The following is a 22876-nucleotide window of genomic DNA, read 5'->3' as shown; positions in this document are numbered from 1 at the left end:
CTTTCCAACATTGCAAATGAAAGAGAAAATCCTTTCAATTCAATGACTAAATCACAGCCTTTATACAGAGTAATGTCTCATTTACCTAATATTTCAAGTCTAAGAAGTCTTATTACCTGTTGTTAAAACTTCACCATGTAAAATTGTCCATCGTTTGCAGAGGCATTCTTTCCAAAGTTCGGGTACACATTTCGGAGGTAAACCGCTAAAGGCTGCCGATATACATTCATTTTCAAGTATTCCACGTTAATAAAATTTTAGTGGTTCCTTATAATGGTACAATATAAATAGTAAACACCTCTATTGAAGCCAGAACTACTTTACTCATATCCAAAATTCCTAAAGAACTACTAAAACTGAAAGACTTGTCCAAAATTCTAAAGACGTTTTATCGTCAATCTTAAGAGGAAAAAAATACAGAGGATAGGACCAAATAGTAGTTCTGGGTGTCGCATCAATAAAGCTGTTGATTTTCATTTTGAATCACAGTCGACTCATTTACAGTACTGTATATAGAGGGCAAAAAATTTTTCATCACAAATAAAATTTGCAACTTTGCCTTAAGCAGAATCTCTGGCACAAAAGCAGCAGCACTTGATATTTAAATAAATTCTTGGAATAATGACATTCAAATTGTAGAATGACCAAGTAACCATGCATACTGTATATAAGAGTTCTTTCTTCAAAATGTATTTGTTAACAAGCAGTCCTCACCGATGGTTCAAAATGCACACGTCACCTATTTATATGCTGTACTGTATAGCATGCTACAATGTCTTTGGTCAACCCTTTATAAGCCTATTCTGATTAATATATCAAAATCTTGAAAATAAAAGATTGCCTATAGACTTGTGGCTGGTTTATTTTCTCTCTTATTAAGAGATTGAAATTTACCCAACACAGAAAACCTTTGACATAAATTCTTCATAATTTCTTCCACAGCAAGCAAGCCCCAGTGCTGATATATACTCCCTCAATAATAAATAAATTCAATCTCAATAATATGAATATTCAAATTACTTTCGTAATTTAGTTTTCAGCAATTATTTTTTTTTATATAAATGGATGGCTTTATCACTTATATCTGGCAGTATATATAACCATTTAGGTTAAAATATATATTTATATAAGCATTTCGTCTGGTCGATTACCTTACACAATCTTAACCCATAATTGCACATAGTAGTGAAAGAAATTTAAGAAAATGCCTATGTAATTTTAACTCACTTTTTCTCTTTTATAAAATAAAAATAAATTGTAAGATTAAAAACAAAAATCATTTCCCCCATCTTCTAACCAGGGGTCACTTAATATTTTTACAAAAGATACAAAAACATTGAATTTACAATATACACCTTTTACACAGCTTCCAAAGTAACTGGTTAAACAAACAAACATCAGTAACTGTTATACCCTTGCTAATGAGCAGTTACCAATAATAAATGTTATGCATTATATTTCACAGGTAGATTGGACTGCAATTGTCAGTAACTTTCGTCAGGGCATTGGAGCTATAGCACACTGAACATTGAAAATACACAATATTTTTTTTTTTTTTGTAAGTCATGAAGTTGCAGGTTTATTCAACCATCATTATTTTGTTCCGGCAACATTATCATGCCTTGGGTGTGGAGGGTTACAAGGACTCACGCCAGTCATATTGACATTTACTAACTGGCTAAAGTGCTGACTAGCTAAACATACTCCAAACTAGTTTAGTATATGCCATACTTTCGTACTAGATCCAAGCCCTCCATCAGCAGTAGCAGCAGCAATTTGATCTACCTGGCACATCATTTGTTTAGTAACCAGCCATGGTTTTAGCACCATTAGAAAAACCACCCAACAAGCTCACTTATTGACATATAATAATAACAAAAGATTTTTTTTTTATTCTATAAAGGTACTTTACATCAGAGGTAAGAAATACAAATTCACGATCAGTTGGAAATATGTTTGACTTCATAAGTCACGATTATCACCAATTCCAGTTACACTGAAGGTGTCCAATAGAAGCAGCGAGCTTAAATCCAAAACTCGCTTTCATCAGCACCGGCACATCACCACTGCTCTAATGTAACCCTGCTAAAAAATAAGGGCACTGTGAGTCATGGTAATAATAATTAAGTAACATTCTTAAATATATATTTATATATATTTATCAACACTAAGCCTCCATTCAGGTGTAAGTGGGATAACATGTGTAACAAGTTAAGTAGCCACTATCAACGCAGTCGTCATTGTCGGGTACTCAATTGAGTGGAGTCTGACCGCTTTGGTGGAGGAGGTGGTGGTTTCTTACGACAGGGTGTGGTTTGTGAAAGCCTGTGAAGGTCTTCTGCATGTGGAGGTGGAGAAGGCTGTAACGTGTAACTACCCATAGGTTGTAATGTCTCTACGTTGTCAGTACTTGGTTGAGGGGGGGAACCATGTGGGGAAAGATTTTCGTACAGGCTACCATAATGTTCTTGTATCCAAGCTCCAACATTACGTTCTGCTTCACTTGGTAAAATTGGGTCTCTAAAACCTAAAACTTCATGTGGCATTTTATCAAAGTCTTTACACTTCTGTGCCACTTGCCACTTCTTTTGCATCACACGCTGAAGATTATTGAGGAAAGCACGGGGAGGAGTACACTTACTACCTGGACTATCCAAGCGTCCAGGGATTGAGAGTCTTGTTGAATCAGAACGTCGAGGAAGGGGCGGCTTCGCAGTTGGAGATTCAGGAGTTGGAGGGATATTTTGCACATCATCAAGGAAAGTTATCCTTTTGACTTTCTTTTGAGGACTCTTTTGTGGTTGTGCATACACAGGTTGTCCTCCAGTAGGAGGAGACTGTGGGGGAGGTGGCAACGGAGCATCAGGATGCCATGCACCATTATGACTTGAAGTGGGTGTTGTTGCAACAGGACTAGATCCATTTTGGCTGCCATTATGAGCCCGTAATTCTGCTAAATATGGTGGAGAACTGTAGGTTGCAGAATCGTTAGAATCACGACGAGGTTTAGGAGCTACTGCTGGTGGAGTTACAGACTGATATACTGGTGAGCCATATATTGGAGAACCAGGACCTCTGGGTTTTGTTGGCTTTGGTGTTGTTGGTGGTGGCAAGGGTAAGCCGTGAGGTGGTGGACTCGGTGCACTATTGGTGTTGCTTGACTGGATCACACTTGCATGAGCAGGCAAAGGCGGTGCAGCACTGTTATGTGGAGGACTACAAGGCTTGGGTGGACTAGGTGGAGGTGGTGGTGGTAAGGAAGTAATACTGGCCATCATGAGATCTTCTGGATTGATAGGAGGCAAGGATGCTTCATCAGGTGGAGGAGGAAGAGAATTCAAACTAAGAGTAGAAGCCAGTAATTCGGGAGGTGGTGGAGGTAATAACTCCATTGCACAAGGTTCGGTTAATTCTGGTGGTGGTGGGGGCAAAGGCAGACTGTCCATCTCTTCCTCCTGAGGCACTGGGCTAGTCATATTACTATTAACAACATTACTAGAGGAATTGCTGTTCACACTACTACGGGATTGTGTTACAGAATTTCGTCTGCGTAGGGTGTTTACTTCTTCGCTAATTGAACGACGTACACTTTGTCTCACTGCTGAACCTCTACCTGCAGAGTCGACAGCATCTTCTCCTTCAACCTCTTTCACTAGCAGCCTTGTAGTCGATGTAAGGGGTAACTTAGGATTACTGGATGGTTTTCTTTTAATGGTTCCTTGAGGAAAGTCTGATTCAAAACCATGCTCTCCAGTGGGAGTTCCAGCTGAAGACCTTTCGCTCAGGCACCCACTCGAACTACTAGATGAGCCACTCTTAAGACTATCCTGACGCCATACTGGTGTACGTCCCAAGGTGTTCACTGGAGTGTCTTGCGAAGAAGATCCAGCTGATGACTGTGCATCATCTCCACCATCATCTCCATCAACAACACTAGGAGTTAGGCTGGGGGCCAAACAGGAATCCAATGAGCGTGATTCAGAAGATGGTGTAGTGGCTTGTGATGGTCCTTGTGATCCACTACCCAAAACACTCTGCCCTGCCATAGATGCAATACTAAATGACCTGGATGATGCCAACATATCAATGTCCTCTTGTGCCAGATCTTCAACTAGAGCTCGATAATTTTCTAAAAGTCGTTTTCCACTCTGAAATCAAACAAAATATCATTAGAATTGAATGCAACCCCATTTCATATTGCCATAAAATTACTTTTATATTTTTATTAACAGTAATAACTTTAATACAAAGCAATGTACAGTATAATCAATGAATCATCAAATATACGGTGAAAAAAAAATCAACTCGATAAATGTAGTGTATCAAATACAAAATTCAACTTAAATATATCAACATATTCACTTACATTACTGTACAGTACATATGTATTTAATAATCACAGTTTACTAAAACATAGTCGGACTGCATAGTAATATACAGTAGTAATGCACTTCCTTTTTCTTGGTTTTAGATAGACCAAGGTCCTTATTTGCTATTAGGTCAATATATATGGTAAGGTACATTATCTAATTTTAGTGAATTGTTCCTACTTGATCATGCCAATTTTAAGCTAAATTCACGGTTGTCGCATCATACACAAGATATACAAGATATAAAATTAGCATATGAACTCTTGGACAAGGCTATGTCGTTCAATCTGTATATCTATTTACTGTGGTAAAAAATTAGTTATATTTAAAATAAACCACATTTTCATTAAACTTGTTAACTCTCTTCAATGTGTATTTGTTATTGCAGGAGGAGAAGGTGAAGCACGGTGGTGGGAGTAAAAGCTAAAGAAGACACTTCAGGAGAAGTACATTCTGGAGTTTGTGAAGAGAAGTGCTGTTTTGATGAAGTATGGAGTGATTATACCAAAGTGCATTTTGGGTAAAAGCTTAGGAAATTATTCATGTTGTTATAACAAAAATCACAAATTTCAAGTAATTTGTATTTTTCCTAACAGTACTTACCTCGAACTACTTTCTTAGGAGTATCTAGGATCTCCTCCCAACCAACCAGAATTTTGTGTAGTTTACCCTACTCCCGTTTTCTATGCGGGGTAACCACTGGCGGAGTGATACGCGCCCGTTTTCTATGCGGGGTAACCTCTGGCGGAGTGATACGCACGCGCCCAGAGACAACCCGGGGTCAGAGAGCATTCTTGCTCAGGTCTCAATCTCGAGTAAGTTTTTGACAGATAGGTTTCTACTGAGTCTTGTAAGGCACTCGGGGTAGGATGGGCAGGCCATAACCCGAAAGTAGTTCGAGGTAAGTACTGTTAGGAAAACTACAAATTACTTAAAATTTGTGATTTGTTCCAACACAGAGTACTTACCTCGAACTACTTTCTAAGGAGACTTATACCTTCGGAGGTGGGAGCGTCCCACAGGACCCAGAGACCGTGATGAGGAGAGAAAAGGGGAACCTAGATAGGAGGCTAGGTTCTGCTGACCTCCCCAAGAGAAAACGCGAGAAATAGGGAAAACTATCTTAGTGTCTAAGTAACTCACCTCTGTAAGAATCCTTGAAGACTTATTCACTCACTGACGATGTATCCCATGGCAGTTAAAGGATTTTAGGGTCATTTCAGGGAAGGTAATAGGGGAAAGGAGGGGGTAAGGAAGGTTCTTTTAGGGTCATTTCAGGGAAGGTAATAGGGGTAAGGAAGGAACCTGTGTCTCTTGGACTTACTGCCCGTGGTTTTTCCCTGGGGCTACACCTTTAAATCTTTTGAAGCGCGGAAATGACGGGACCAAGAGAATCCGTCCAGGGATCTCCTCGAACACTCCTTCAAGTAGTGAGCTGTGAAGGTTGACTGACTAGCCCATGTACCTGCCCTCAGGATTCGGCCGACTGCCATGTTCTTCTCAAAGGCCAATGAAGTACTAAGCCCTCTGATGTCGTGGGGTCTAGGCTCCCCTGGAAGAGGAACCCCTGCACTACTGTAGGCTCTCATGATCACCTGCCGTAGCCAGAAGGAGATCGTATTCTTGGAGATTGGCTTCTTTACTAATCCTGAGGAGATGAACAGACTCTTGATTTCAGGTCGAAGTCTTGCTGTCCACTCTAAGTACTTCCATACCTCGGGTTGTCCGAACGAGGGATTGCCGGCACTGAGAATCCTTCAAACTTGGGGTCTCAGACTGCTGGATTCTGGGTCTTGGCCACGAAGGATGGTATGAACCTGCTTCATGCCAACCCTTCGAGTGTGACACCTCGTACAACAGTCCATGAATCTCCCCTACCCAATTTGCTGATGCCATCGCTAACAGAAAAACTGTCTTGAGGGTGAGCTCTCTGTCTAAGATGTCCTTTAGGGGTTCGAAGGGAGGTTCTGACAGCATCTTCAGGACTCTAGCCACATCCCACTGGGGCACCCTAACAGCCTGAGGGGGGGCACGATTGCTCGAAGCTCTTGATGAGCATTGAGATGTGTCTGGAGGTACCCAGGTCGATACCCTTCAGGAGGAAGACTTGTCCCAGGGCAGCCCGGACTCCTTTAATGACTGGGATGGACATGTTCACCTCGTCCCCGAGATAGACTAGGAAGTCAGCTATCTCCGGGATGGAGACCTGCAACGGCTTGATGTTCTTCGAGACGCACCACTTAGTGAAGGTAGCCCATTTTGCCTGGTATACTGCGGTTGACGAACGTCTCGGGCACCCTGACATCCTTGTTGCCGTCTTCTCCGAATACCCTTCCTTCCTCAGGAGACACTCGATAACCTCCATGTGTGAAGACAGAGGGACCGAGGGTTTTCCTGGAACCTTTTAAAGTTGCGGTTGCCGGAGAAGGTCTGGTCTGTCCGGAAGGGGCCAAGGTGGAAGGCGCACCAGTTCCTTTAGATCCGCAAACCATTCTCACTCCGGCCACCAGGGCGCTACCAAAGTCATCGACAGGTTGTCTGCTCGCCTCACCCTGTTGAGGACTTGCCTGAGCATTCCGAAGGGAGGGAAAGCATAATCGTCGAGGTTGTCCCAAGGGTGTTGGAAGGCGTCCTCGAACGCCTCCCCCGGATCTGGCACAGGAGAACAAAACACGGGGAGCTGTGAGTTCAGTCTCGTGGCGAAGAGGTCTATCACTGGCAAGCCCCACTTCTGAATGAGGGTCTTGGCCACTTCCGGGTGCAAGGACCACTCGGACCCTACCACTTGACCCAGGACGTTTCTCTTCCCTGGGATGAATCTGGCCGAGATCTTAATCTGCTCCATTTCGGCCCATTCCAGAAACTCCGTGAGGTCGCACAGCTCCTTTGATTTTAGTCCTCCTTGCTTCTTTATGTAGGCCACCACCGTGGCGTTGTCGCACATCAGTACCACGGTGTTTCCCCGGAGCCGATGAACGAACTCTATGCACGCTCTTCGCACTGCCATCATTTCTCGTACGTTTATGTGCAGGGTTCTTCTCTGCGGCTAACCATCTTCCTCTTGCAATGCTGTCGAGGAGATGAGCACCCCAACCCTCCTTGGATGCGTCTGTGAACTGCCTGTGCGAAGGATTGGTAGGAGAGGAACTTCAGGGCTTTACCTCCCAAGCTAATCAGCTCCTTCAGCAAGGCCTGATTCTCTGGGATTGCGAGGTTGTGGGAGGATTGGAACCCCACCAGCGTGGAGGCCCACCAATCCAGCCACGATGACACGTGCACAAGGTCCTTGGCCAACTCCTCCATCATGGATGTTTCCGCAGGGGAAAACAAACCGGGGCAGTGGTAGCCCTCTCCTCTGCCGCTCCTTGTCCCAGGATGGCGACTGCTGGCTCCACCGTACAGGGACCCGCGCAGTGTCCTTCAGGAAGGTAGAACCGGCTCTGTGTCTTCAGGCCCTGGATTAGTTTAGAGGCACTCTGGCTCTTGGCAGCTTCCGCGTGGTTGGCCATGATCTTGTCAACGTGCGCCATACCCAGCCTAACATCCCTAGCCAAAGGGAGGGCTAGCGAGGGCCTCTGTTGCTCAGGTGCATCCACCAGCCTGCTGAGGCTCGAGAGCCAGACTTCGTCAGTAGAGGGCTCAGGTTCGTCCAGCCTGTGGTGACGCCTAATGAGGCCTATCACCCTCCTGAAGGCCGAAACTTCCACTGCCAAACCTAATACACCGTCCTCTACATTCTCCGTTGGGCGCTCCAGTGCTCGTGACGGAGGACCTCCGACGGGGGGAGCAGCATGGGGAGGAGGCATCTGGGGTTCAGGGTGTAGGACAGGCATCGCCGCAGGGACGGAGGCCTCCGTTCTGGATTTTTCTCTTCTTCCGGCGGACCAGGGGTCTGCGGGCTTGCCCGTCGAGGGAAGGAGTCTCTCTCGTTCCGGATGATTCGTCGTAGATTTTGAGGGCGGGACATAGATTTTGAGGGCGGGACATGGCTGCCAGACCGAAGGGGTGACTCTCTCCGCTGGGCGGATGGAGTCGAAACCTTCGCGGACTTATGCCTGTCCCTTGGGGCCTAAAGAGACGACTCCCTCCGTCGATCATATCTGCTGCTGGAGACAGATCCTACTGATGAGGGGACCTAGGGATCTATACCGAGGTGCTCGGGACTGCTGAAGCTCCCAGGAGTTGGCTACGGGCGATGGCGACCCGCACCCATTCTTCCTCCAGCGAGTCGCTTCTCCTATACTTCCTCCTGGGGGATCTAGATCGCCTACCCACATGGTGGGATCTGGAACGGGAACGTGAGCGAGACCGTCTCCTGCGGGACCTATCTCGCCGTCTCCTATGGTCCCTCGGGGCTCCGTCTTCCGATGAGTAGGAGTAGGCCTCGACCGAGGAGCCCGAAGACCTGTAGGACCTCACTGAAGGGCCTGGGTCACGCCTCGTTGCTGGTAAGTCCACATGGTGTCCGGTCGGCGACGAAGGCTCTAGGAAGACGGACGGGAACGTAACTGAAGGCGCTGGAGGGGAACGGGGGAGCTCCTCGCTGGGGAACCAGGTCTCAAACTCCTCTTCCATCATCAGGGGAGATCTGAAGGGCGTCTTCGGAAAAACCTGCCCAAGAGGCGGGAGAAGAGGCTGCAGCAGCTTTACCCCACATAGTATCGTCAGACGAGACAGGCCCTGCTTTCACCAGGGCTCCATCCCTCCCTCAGGCCACCCCACTTGCCTGGATCGAAGACACAATCCCACAGTCAGGTAAATCAGACTCCTGGCCCGCAACAGACTTAACTCGACCCCTACACTGGGTAAGGGAAGGCGGCAGAGAGAGACTGTCCGAAGAAACGCCGGGCGAAGCGAGGGGCGAAGCGAGAGGCGAAGAGACGCTCAGTTTCCTAGGTGAACGTCTAGAGGTCTTCTTCTTCTTGTAGCGCACCCACTGCACCTCGTTCCAGGACTCGCACTCCGGACACGTGGCTGTAGGGGAACACACACTGCTCCTACACGAAGAAGACAAGAAGTGCGGGTCCACTTCAGGCTTAGAGAGTAAGGCACCACACAATTTACCGGCCATAGGCCCAGGGCAACGATGGGGATGCTCCATAACGCACTAGTAAGACACCGCGAGACAGAGGAACACAGAGGGAAAAGGATAAGGAAGAGCACAAAGGGACCACGTGGGAACCGCGTGAGACACAAAGGGGGTCGGGGACACAAAGGGTTGCAATGGGTAAGAGAGAGCGTCGGGATGTTATCCGCGACGCGACCAGAAACTTACTGGAGATCGAGACCTGAGCAAGCATGCTCTCTGACACCGGGTCGTCTCTGGGCGCGCATCACTCCGCCAGAGGTTACCCCGCATACAAAATTACACAAAATTCAGGTCAGTTGGGAGGAGATCTACTCCTAAGAAAGTAGTTAGAAGTAAGTACTCTGTGTTGGAACAACTATATTTTAAGTTTTCAGATACTTTTTACCATTATCTTCAAAATTCGGCATTTACATTTAATTACGCGATTTGCAAAAACTATAATCACCTTATTAAATGTTCAAACAGTCACTCCAGCTTCTGTTGAGTCATACTACTATTAAAGGGTGCAGGTTTGTAATTAGGAAAAATATAAATTATTTTTAAAATGTGTGATTTTGTAGAAAGCCTTATTTGTTGAATTTATCAGTTGCGTTAATATGCCCTCAAGGCATCACACAAACAAATAAGTTAATTTTATTGGGATGGAGAAGAGTTGGATAAGCTGCAAAACAATGGATAAAAGGCAAAGAAAACGATGTGAACCAAAATTAATTAAAGCAGAAAAGTGCATTAGTCTGGAGAGAGGGAGGAGACAGATCTAATTTCCTATTGTAACGCTGTAAAAGGAATATCCAATAGAAAATGGCAATGGTGATTACGCAATGCAGACAAACACTGTAAAAAGAAAATCTGATAGAAAATAATGGTGATTACAATGACAAGTGCCACAGCAGAACTAATTGCATATGTAGTACTGAAAAAAGTTTGGGACCTACCTTAGCTATCCTAATACCCATAACCCACTGGGCTAAAGTCCTTGGATCCTCAGCACATAAATATTTTATGTATTTACTACTTTTAGCTTGAAGATGTGGGTGCTTTATCGCAAAGCACCAATCGCTGGGTGCTTTGTATTTCTTCTTCCAACCTACACCATAATAAACCTGAAATGCAATATTCTATTAGCAATTACAAAGTAACTTTTCAATCAAAATATATGGTATACAGTACAGTATAAAACAAAATACTAACATCCTTTTGTGTGCATACATATTTGAATAAGTAGTATTTCCATAATAAGCCCCTTTTTAGTTAATTAAAGAGATGAAAATAATTTGGAATGTAATGCTAATCAATTATTTAACAATACAGTACCTACCAAGTAAAGAATCCTAATACAATTCTAGAATGAAAAAGTTTTTGCCAATGAATAAAAATGTCTGATTTCCATACTAAAAGGTGCAAAACTAAATCTGCATTGCCAGTAGGTGAGAATTCTTTATGTCTCTGAGCTACTAATAATAAACTGGAAATTTCTTGACAGCATCCATTTTGAAATTTACCTTGTGGACAGGCTCATAATTTCTCAAAAATAAAGAAAAGTGTCCGACTCAAAATCTTATACTGAAAGAAATGCAACGTACATTGAAAATTGGAAATACAACTTCACAGTACAATTCACTGAAGGTTACAAAATGCATACCTGATTGACTTCCAATGTTGTTAGACAAACTAGATCTTTAGATGACCGGGAAGACTTTCCTTTCGGGCAGTAGTATAATCCTGATGCTCGCAACACAAAATAATATTTCTTCCATACTTTCTTCCCTTCCGATTTGAGAAACAGAGGTCCTTCAACTTCTGGAACACCTACACCCGTACTTGAGAAGAACTCCTGTAACAAAAATAAAATTAAGACTTAACAAAACCATTTAGATATGGTATTCTATCCCTGATGGTGGGAGCCTACTTGGCATCTTTTAGATACTACTACGGTACTTTAGATTATGAAGAAAAAAAAAAAAAAAGAGAACGTATGGTAAAAATTAAGCTTAATACCTATACAATTACTATTTGGCATGTAAGGCTTATACCCCTTTTAGAACCATATTAAAAAATCATGAATTCCAATTATATACTTCTATAAAACCCTGACACTAGGAAATATTTATTGCCTGTAATAAGCATACAAAATATTATTGTAAAAAATTAACCACTACCTAAAATGGTTTTATGTGATGGTCAAATTGAGAGTTATACTCATACAATAAAACCTCTTCAAGCCTAATGCTGAGTATATGATTGCTGATAAAACAGAATAAATGTATGCATCACACAAAATGGCAGCAGTATGAACCTTGTTGAAAATACAACTAACTGAAAACCACCTATATTAATTGAAGTAAACTTTTCTCTTAAATTCATATTCCACTATTTGAAAGTCTCAAAGCTAAATAGGTAAATTCAGTATTAATAAAATCCATTATGGCTCTCAAATGTTATTGCATAAACAAAGACTGTTTAGAAAACTGTTACCTCTATTAGTGTATTTCTTCCTTCGTCATCGAGGTCAGAGTTCTTTTGAGAGGAAGAACCTATCAAGATGTACTGTTCTGGCCGTAAAAATAGATCGTATTTATCGGGCCTTTCGAGGAACAACAATTTATTTTTACTATCACGTGTCCAGAGAAGAAGGTTCTCCACCAACATCTCGTCGTCTTCATATATTCTCTCTGTAAAACATTTACAATATACATTAAAGTAATTTGCATATACAGTAAACTAAAAAATTATCTTTGCCAAGTAGTAATCAAGCCATAAATATAGCATCAGATTATCTAAAAACAAAAACACTACTGTATACTATAGGTACAGTAAGTAACAAACTTTACTTCTCTCTCTATCTAAAGCCCTCTGCACACGATCGAGCATGCCCGACGGGCAAACACTGATATCAGACCACAATAGTTAGTAAGAATGAGGGTTAATGACGTCGGAGGCGGGAAAACCACAGACAGGGATCTGACATCATACAGTGTTGCCAGATCTCTGCCTTTAGTTTTCCGGCTTCTGATGTCATCAACCCTCATTTTCACTAACTATTGTAGCCTGGTATCACTGTATGCCTGTCGGGCATGCTCAATCGTGTGCACAGGGCTTAAGAATTAAATTTTTGGATGGACAGTGTTAAAATTCAATCAAAGTCTTCATCCAAAATGTCATTATGGTGTTACAGTATATATTTGTAGAATAATGTACTTACCCATGTAGAGATCTGGGATATGTTCAACAACAGCCCATTTGGGATCCATTCTAACATGGTTCTTATCTGCCAACAACCTGGTTACATGTACTACTGTCATCTTCTCATCCACTAACAGAGATTTTGTGGACCCATCAGAAGTGAAAGCTTTAATAAACAACTTTTTAACATTGGCTTCTTTAATTTTTTCAAGAGCCATTTTTATCTTCTCTGCTTTCAATTTAGCTGCCTGTTCCGCCTGAAAAAAAACAAACTATATAAAATTTGTGCTGAAGGTATAAATATGCATTGTAAAATAATTGCTGCAATATTACATTGAATATGATATAAATGGAATAAACTGATGAAGTTTTCTGTTAAAGAACATCCCACAACATAATTTTTGCCTATGAATTGAAAAGGCTTTCCAATTTACCTGTGTTGCATGTTTCGTAGGGTCATGGCGAGACCCAGCACTACCTGAAGCCCCGCTGGAAGCTGAACTTTCAGAAGATAACATTGATACATTGTCACTAAATGCGGAGTCATTATCGGGGCTGTCTGTTCGTGCTGGAAAGAAAAAAAAATTATCTAAGAAGGATGGCTTTGTTATACAATAAAACTATTTATGACTACACGTAACTTTTATTACCTTCCTTCTCTGTACGCACTTTGTCAGGAATATTAAAATTCATAATTTCTGCTGTAACTCCCATTCAAAACATGAAGCGTTTCCTTCATTTTCTTTTCTTCAATACAAAATTTTTCTATTTCAATTTTCATAGCCCTCACTCCCATCCCCCCAACAAATATACAGCAACACTATTTTCTTGCATTCTTAAAAAACTTGAGAATAATTGAAATTCCTTAATTCATACAAATTCTTGGTCATATTTAATTATTGATCCAAATTATGAAGAATTTATTCAACTTCGAGTTAATGCATGTTCCTATAACATCAGATTCCCTTACCCATAGTTGTGTTTGAAACGTCCACGTCCACATTTATGGGCTCAAACTTGGTCCTGTTTCCAGAGTTGGACCTCGAATGACTCTGTCTTTGCTGCTGAGCATGCAGCTGTTGATAATGTCCCTGTTGAGACTGCTGCTGTTGTTGCTGCTGCTGCTGTTGTTTGGGCTGCATTTTGTCTGGAAACAGATATTACTAATTAAACCCCCCTGTATTTCCACACACTCCAAGCAAAGATTATTTATAAAAGACGAATACAGGACTCTTTCTAAAAATAGATAGCAAGTTAGATCAGACTGGGTACAGTTTATAAAGAATAAAAAGTGAAGGTAATAATTAAGTGACTACTACTTTATAAAATCTAAGTTCAATTTTAATCATATTAGTAATGTCATACTTCTACATGAACTGCTGATATTTTCTTGTAACAAAGAGAGCAGAGTAATGGGATATTTACTATGAGACTTTATCCCATAAGAAATAAAGGACTTTTTTTAAATGTGACGATAAAAGAGGGAATAAATGAGACAAGGAAATGTTTTCAATGCAGACAAGCAAAATACATTGTTTCACAAAGAACACGAATTTAAGGCAGGCTAAGTTATAAACTATTTAAGATGGAAAAGTACCAGAATTCTATTGAACTTCAACCACTTCTTACTGTATAGTTAATTGGAAATATTTATGATGACAATTTACATGCCATTTGTTATGACAATTTTACACTCAACACATGGATAAATACTGTAACATTTATTAAACCGGATGTTGACATACTGTACATCAGTTTAGAGAAAGGCCAATTAAACTATCATTTAGCAGTCTATCTCCCTGCGAGTCTGTATTTGCTTAACAAGAGGTCATGTATCAAACTTAAGACATGTCTTTTATCAGTTAGGTTTGTCTTTATCACAATAAGAGCCATGACTCAACCTCCCAATCTATGTTTACATCAGTTCAGCAAACACCTACCAATATTACAAAAGCAAATATACAATGAAATGACTTAGATGTCGAAACTTATAAACCATATATCAATACTATGGTTATCTATAAAATTATTTTTATTATTATTACTAGCTAAGCTACAACCCTAGTTGGAAAAGCAAGATGCTTATGGTCAAGGGCTCCAACAGGGAAAAATAGCCCTGTGAGGAAAGGAAATAAATAAACGATATAGGATATAATGAACAATTAAGTTACTAACATCATCAACATTGAAACAGATATTTCATATATAAACTTTAAAAAAGACGTGTCACCATGTTCAACATAAAAAAATTTGCTTCAAATTTGAACTTTAGTAGAAGTTCTGCCGATTCAACTACCGATTAGGATCGTTCCACAATTTGGTCATTGAAATAGCAAATCTAAACTTAAGAAAATGAAGTGAAAATCTCCTCTACAACTACAACATAAATACTGCAGTTATTTACCTATTATTTGAATTCCTGCTGTGTTGGATTTAGCAGACGAAGGCGCATTCACACTGGAGGAGGTGGTGGAGGAGGCTGGCGGAGTCTTGGAGGAGATCTCAAAATCGAACTGGGTCTCCAAAGCACACAGTTCTCCCAGAATTGCATCCAATTCAACGTCGCCGGAATCTGTCAAGGGGCCATGGCATCTTAATTATGCATGAAATGCATTCCGTAATAACAATGGAGAAATGTATTCGGCCCTATCCAATGGCAGTAAATCATTCTGTGAATTAGGGTGTGCAAGTAAGCAAGTCTAGGGGTGCATCACCACACAATCACAAGTGAGTTCATTACTTTCCAATTAATGACATCTTCAACTAGAGGGGGCACTCAGAGAATAGACCTCTGACGTGGCAGCTTATTTCTCGACCTTGACCTTTGGCCGGAACATGTAGGTTATTAATGGGCATGGATTTTCCTACACTGAAATATGAACCGAGTTTTGAAGTCTATGACAACGATGTCCAAATTTATATAAGGCTGATTACGTGAATTGGACATTTTGCTTGACCATGACCTTGACCTCCCAAAATTTAAACATTTCCAGATTTTTCATAACAATTAATCCCTGCGAGTTTCATTAACATTAAAATTTTGTCCCGGGAGGTGTTCACATACACACAAACGGGGTAAAATATAACCTTACAACTTCGTTTGCGGAGGTAATAAATGAAAATACGTGACATGATTAACATCTTGAAAATGCTATGCAATGAAATTCTATAGAATTGTGTAAATAAAATACTTTGATAAAATAAAAATGTAAGGTAATTAATTACATTTCTTGAAAATATTCTGAAAACTACAATTCCACTTGTTGGCAAAAACATTTTGCTGTACATTTCGGATTGGACAATATTCACGGATAACATAGGGAGTGAATGCCTTGGAATATATAAGATAAAATGACTGTGAAGGTCCTGTAGGGAGTAGAATTGTATTTTCTGCTAGTGCTGAGCTATAACTCAAAGATACAAAAAGAAAAAAAAAATATTTTACAAAAAGTTTTTGGAGAAAACACCAAAATAAAGATTAGTTTTTCCTGGCTTAGAAAAAATAATAATGAATCTACAAAGAACTTTAGGGGAAAAAAAACACCAAATAATTATAGTTTTTTTTCATGACTTGGAAAAAAAAATAATAAATTTACAAAAAACTAGGTTTAAAAAAACAAAACGAAAATTATAGTTTTTTCCCAACATAAAAAAAAATATGAATTTACAAAGAACTTTAGGGGAAAAATTACCAAATAATGATAGGTTTTAAATGACTTAGAAAAAAAAGAAAAATTAATTTACAATGAACTTTAAGGATAAAATCACCAAAACGAAAATTATAGTTTTTTTCCCGGCTTAAAAATAAAATAATGAATTTACAATGAACTTTAAGGGAAAAAAACATTTTTCCTGACAGAAAAAATACCGAATTTACAAAGAAAAATGAAGATTAAAGTTTTTACCTGCCTTCGAAAATAATAAATTTACAAAGAACTTTAGGTTAAAAATCACAAAAATAAAGATTATAGTCCATTCCTGACTTCAGAAACGTCATATTTCTCACGCTCTTTAAAAGTAGCCCCAAACTCCTTTGAATAACTTACCCTCCAAATTCGCTCTAGAAAACCTGTGGGCGTCGATCCTGGGCGGATGGGGTTTCTCCCGCCTCTGTACACTACTTGACACGCTGCCACCCACATTGCCGCCCACTTGCTCCAAGCCCTGTTGGAAGAAACAAATGTATAGGTTACTAATTGTGCTAAATACTAAACATAATAATGTACACCTTCATTCATATTTCAAGTGTTATAAATTGGGAAGTAGTGTGTGTATATATATATATATATATATATATATATATATATATATATATATATATATATATGTGTGTGTGTGTGTGTGTGTGTGTGTACATATATACACATATTTATGTATATACACACATATATACATACATACACACACACACACACACACACACATATATATATATATATATATATATATATATATATATATATATATATATATATATATATACACACACATATACATATGTCTACTCTAGGCTCTAGAGCCTTTAAATATGTAGCTTCGAGACTATATAATAAATTATTCATTTAATTTTCAAATTTCGGCAGAATGCGTAAGGTTTGTGGACAATGAAGCCTCGCCCACAATAGTCAGGCGATAACAGACTTTCTTCGAACCGTTTGACGAACGTGTTCGACAACCAAATACCCCGTTCAAACATCACTTCAAATACTTGTCTGTCGAACCACGTTCGACCATGTAAACCAGCTTTAAGAATCGATAAAATTATGCATATTACAGAATCTTTCAATTGGGTCTAGTAGTAAAATGATAATAATGAAGCTGGACCTTGGTAAAACAAGATGAGGAAAAAAATTACATTTTATTCATGAGTTGATAAGGATTCATGAAATCCATCTCGACGGACGATAAAAAAAAAAATATTAATAACTCCCTTGCAACCTATGTAAGTTTTAAATCTACGTTTTAAAAATCCAATGAACCACTTAAAGAAGTTTAAATTGGGAATAAAACTATACACTACCATAACTTGCTGCAAATGTTTTGATGTTGAACTGGCTAACATAAGTCCTTTTTATAGTTTATATATGATATATCTGTTTTTAAGTTGTTAATGCCTTTGAAATATTTTAATTGTTCATTACTTCTTATATCAATTATTTACTTCCTTATTTCCTTTCCAAATGGGCTATTATTCCCTGTTGGTGCCCTTGGGGCTTATAGCATCTTGATTTTCCAACTAGGATTGTAGCTCAGCTAATAATAATAATAATAATAATAATAATAATAATAATAATAATAATACAGCACGCGTGATGTTTTTAAATTCCGCAAACACCAAGCAAGAAATAACACCAAGTCTTTATGCTATAAATATTACATTTTATTGCAACACCCATTGTGAAATGTTATGATGCTCTCGAATGAACATCATAAAATAACAGTGGAGGTCCTTTAGAGAGTAGGACCAGATAAACAGTCCTTTAAATTATACGTAAAGTAAATTCACTTTCTTCCATTCCTTTTGACTATCGTAGAAAGATTATTCTTGGAAATCAATCATCCATGTGAAATAATATTCATTACCGGTTTATATCTATATGCCTAAATTAAAAATTGTTTTGCCTGAAGTGCACTTCGAACTGGACCGGTAAATGCAGTATACCAACGTATTAACACTCCAAAATCAAACCATTGTTCTCTAGTCTTGGGTAGTGCCATAGTCTCTGCAACATGGACTTCCACTGTTACTCAGATTAGAGTTCTCTTGCTAGAGGGTACACAAGAACACACAATTTTATCTTATTTCTCTTCCTCTTGTTTTGTTAGTTTTATAGGAATTATTTATCTTTATGTTACTGTTCTTAAAATAGTTTATTTTTTCCTTGTTTCCTTTCCTCACTAGGCTATTTTCCCTGTTTAAGCCTCTGGGCTTATAGCATCCTGCTTCTCCAACTAGGGTTGTAGCTTAGCAAGTAATAATAATAATAATAATAAATATAATAAAATAATAATAATAATAATAATAATAATAATAATAATAACGAACACTGCCGCAAGTACACAAAACCACAAGACTGCACGATGCACTCCTTTTCCATTTCCGCCTCAGTCCAGTTCCAACAAAACGACCTACAAAAAGCTGGGAAAAATTACCTGCCGAACGCCAGCCGGTCAAACCGGACAAGAGTTATCTGGATTCGAGCAAAGGATAAATTATCTTTAATGGACCGACACTGGGGGAGATGAACGCAACCCATTCCTATCACATTTGTATCATATAAGAGTGCTTGTGTACGAGAGCCTTCAGCTCCCGGCTAGTCAACTGCTGCGATATTATTATTATCATTTATTATTATTATTAATTGCTAAACTATTAACCTAGTTGGAAAAGCAGGATGCTATAAGCCCAGGGGCTCCATCAGGGAAAATAGCCTAGTGAGGAAAGGAAGCAAGTAAATAAATAAACTTATTTTAATTGCGTCTTATGTTCAAAATAAAACTCCCAATTTATGTAAGTGCAACTGAACAGCAAATCCTGTACTGATATAAATACAATCCTTCAATGACAATGACTCAGGAAAAAATCCCCCTACCCCCCTCTCGATGATTTTCAAATGATTCAAGGTTGCTTTATTTATTTATACTTTTGCATGGAACAACGGAAATAATACCACCAAAATAATACTATTTTAATAAAGACCTCTTAAATTATTTATAATATATATATATATATATATATATATATATATATATATATATATATATATATATATATATATATATATATTATACATACACACACACACACACACACATATATATATATATATATATATATATATATATATATATATATATATATATATATATATATATATATATATATATATATATATTCCCTGGTAAACCTTGGCTTCTATTTTACGCACTATTAATATCGTATGGATAAGTTTCCAAATGACCTCGATGTTATCACAGTTATGTCCTTATTGTGCATTTCCAAGCGTGTCCTTACGACCAGCTGCAGGCAATTTGCACGTACGCCATGACCAAGGTGGAAGCTGCACTATAGAAAACTAAACAAAAAACATTATTAATCAGCCGATCGTACATTCACATGATCAGTTTGCACAAACTCGACTTAATTATTTTTCTTCTTATTGTGTATATATATATATATATATATATATATATATATATATATATATATATATATATATATATATATATATATATGAAATAGGTTTTGATGTTACTTCTTTTTAAAATATCTGATTTTTAATTGTAAATTATTTTTCAGATCGTTATTTTATTTCCTTACTTCTTATCCTCACTGGGCTATTATTCCCCGTTGAAGTCCCTGGGTTTATAGCATATTTTTTTTCCAACTAGGATTGTAGCTTGGCTATTATTAGTAGTAATATATACGGTATTGTATACTTTATTTCAACTGGGACTCGCATAGGCCTAGTCACAGAGTTCTCTTCTTAAAAGAGCTTAAAACATATTCTCCGTGTAGTGTAGTACCGTCGTCATTGCACCTCGCTTGGTGTACTGTAAGCATCAACTAAAGGTCGGTTTACAAGGGGATAGTTTGCGTGCGTCAGCAAACTATCCCCGGGCAAAGGCAGAAGTGTCCTTGTGGAAAAGTTAACTATCCTGGAAAGTTGACTTGTCGCTAGTTACTGGGGCCAGTCAACTATCCCCCTTGTAAACCGGTCTTTAGGGTCTTTGCAGATTACATTCTGGTCTTGCTGTAGCTACAGTCATTGTTTAAGCCTTGTACTAAACATCCGTTCTCGTTTAATTTCTTTCATCCCGCCCTTCAACTTCTAGAAATTTTTTATAAATAACGGCCTCAATGGCATCACGGGAGCATAGACTCATTCATAAATCCCCCAAAATTTAATGCTGCAAACACAGTATTATTCACAAGGTTTCCTCTATCAAAAGGATATCCTTAGACCACTAAAGGAACTATTGTTCCGTTTTGGGTGTGCAGCCTCCAGAGCTAATTATTTAGCAGTATAGAACAATGATAATTACAATTATCATCTACAGATACAATGTTCCACCATCTTTCATAACTGGTATTTTCTGTCCAAGTATAGTACATTCTCGTTTATATTGACTGATTTATTATTTAGGCTAACCGTTTGTGACAATCTTCTTACTTAGGGTACACTCGGACATGCTATTTTATCTTGTTTCTCTTTCACTTCCTTTCTCTTCTCTTTCATAGTTTATATATGAAAGATCTCATTTAATGTTATCGTTCTCAAAATATTTTATTTTGATTGTTCATATCTTCTCTGTAATTAATTTATTCCCACGTTTCCTTTACTCACAGGGGTATTTTTCCCTGGTGGAGCCCTTGGGCTTATAGCATGCTCCCTTTCCCAACTAGGGTTGTAGCTTAGCATGCAGTTATAATAATAATAATAATAATAATAATAATAATAATAATAATAATAATAATAAATACAGAAGGGTTTATTATTTGTTTCTTGGAACCTTGACTTTTCTATTGGACTTATGAACTTTTATATAGTCCATATGACTGGAGGAAAACTCATTAATTGCATTAGGGTTATGTCCCCAATTGACAGCAGTAGTTGTGCCTTGCTCCAAATGAATGTATAATAATAATAATAATAATAATAATAATAATAATAATAATAATAATAATAATAATAATAATAATAATAATAATTTTCTCCGAAAATATACAATTTCTTTTTAGTCTACTTACCAAATTAGAAATGAAAAGTTTGTGTAAAACTTCAAACGTGGAAACGTAAGTGGTTTAATGACGCATGTATATATATATCTATCTATCTATCTATCTATCTATCTATCTATCTATCTATATATATATATATATATATATATATATATATATATATATATATATATATATATATATATATATATCCTGCGTGTGTGAGCGTACAATACAATGGAGAACTACTTCACTTAACTGTCAAGGTCGCTTCGACCGCTGGAAACAATTGAGAAATAACCAGTGCTTTCTAGTCATGCAACTTGGATTTATACACGGCCAACGGCCATGACAGATCCTTCATTCCACGCTCTCTGCAGCCCTTCATTTCTGACAAAAATGGTCAAAAAAAAAAAAAGCTAGTTCCAGATGTAATCAATTCCATCCACGAATCACTCCATTCTGCTCAGTTACTACAATTTTCCTCCAGCAAATTGTCAAGGGTTGCAAAGCTAATATTAAATGTATATTACAGGTGATATACAGTATAATCGCATTCTAAAGAACGTCGTAAGTAAGAATGAGAGAATCAAGGTCTACATATGGAGAGAATTATCCAATTGTGCACCTAAAATCGTCCTACGTGTTCGAGTGCATTAAGGGCACGCCCTCTGTTTACCGTACAACCACCACACAGTCCACCTGCTCTTCCCAAACCTTGCATGAAAAACATAAATATACCTTTGCGTCAACCTCAACTTATCAATCGCATGAAACGATAACTTACATGGTTATCTTCGTTGTGGATAGGTAGTTGATTTTCAGCAGTGAAAGCCTGGATTTGTGCCAGCACAGCCTCCAGGCTGGAAAACTGGTCACAGCTGTCAGATGAATTATCGCTGTGCACAGCCATGTTGTGTGTGTGTTGGGGGGGGGGGGAAGACGTCTTCTTCACTTTAATTTCTACAATTCATATTCGCGGACACTCACATGAATAGTACACTTCCAAGAGGTTTCCTTTCTGGCCGCAGTCGAGTTAATACAGTTAAGCGAGCTGTCTTCTTAGTGACAGCGCTGTTTCCATGCTCAGCATAAACCACTTTCAGATAGATCTTTTAAGCACTTATAATATTGCCACCTGGATGGTCATGTATTTTAGAGAGCAATCCTACACTGTATCAAAACACTGACAAAAACACTTGCGTTTTAATAGGCACAGTCTTTCTTCAATGTGAGAGAACAGTCAGCACTGTGGAGTTCTAAATGAGGTAATGGTGAGTGCGTGTGAGTAAGTGGAGGAGGGTTGAGTTAAAACCATCTCGCCATGTAAACTAAGGAGTGGAGTACGAGTGGGAGAACCTCCCACCCTTGCTACGATGCACAAGACATATTAAATAACACGAAAGGATAAATGCATATAGGAACTGTAACGCCACTGGTTTAGGCGATCGCAAGAGTACACAGTCAGTACAAGTGAAGGTCTGGATAGTTACTAGAGTTCATTTAGTAACA

General features: G+C 38.9%; 1 protein-coding gene and 1 long non-coding RNA gene across 5 annotated transcripts in view; one reads left to right on the top strand and one right to left on the bottom strand.

The window, feature by feature from the left end:
- LOC137651184 (uncharacterized) overlaps window positions 1-13232 on the top strand; it is a 58646-nt gene extending 45414 nt beyond the window's left edge. For all 4 annotated transcript variants that reach the window (XR_011046061.1, XR_011046060.1, XR_011046063.1 and 1 more), the window contains exons 2-3: window positions 4759-4890; window positions 13097-13232. This is a non-coding gene — a long non-coding RNA (uncharacterized lncRNA). The remainder of the gene's footprint in view (window positions 1-4758; window positions 4891-13096) is intronic.
- pico lies at window positions 269-22876 on the bottom strand. Its single transcript, XM_068384335.1, has 10 exons — window positions 22152-22876; window positions 16689-16806; window positions 15047-15214; window positions 13613-13789; window positions 13077-13210; window positions 12662-12899; window positions 11935-12131; window positions 11102-11293; window positions 10395-10562; window positions 269-4148 (listed from the first exon to the last, which is right to left on the bottom strand). The coding sequence occupies exons 1-10, from the start codon at window positions 22275-22277 to the stop codon at window positions 2238-2240; spliced, it is 3429 nt and encodes a 1142-aa protein (XP_068240436.1). The 5' UTR covers window positions 22278-22876; the 3' UTR covers window positions 269-2237.

The sequence above is a fragment of the Palaemon carinicauda genome, chromosome 12, assembly GCF_036898095.1.
Source record: "Palaemon carinicauda isolate YSFRI2023 chromosome 12, ASM3689809v2, whole genome shotgun sequence".
Classification (NCBI taxonomy): Eukaryota; Metazoa; Arthropoda; class Malacostraca; order Decapoda; family Palaemonidae; genus Palaemon; species Palaemon carinicauda.
This window is presented reverse-complemented; position numbering and strand designations above follow the sequence as displayed.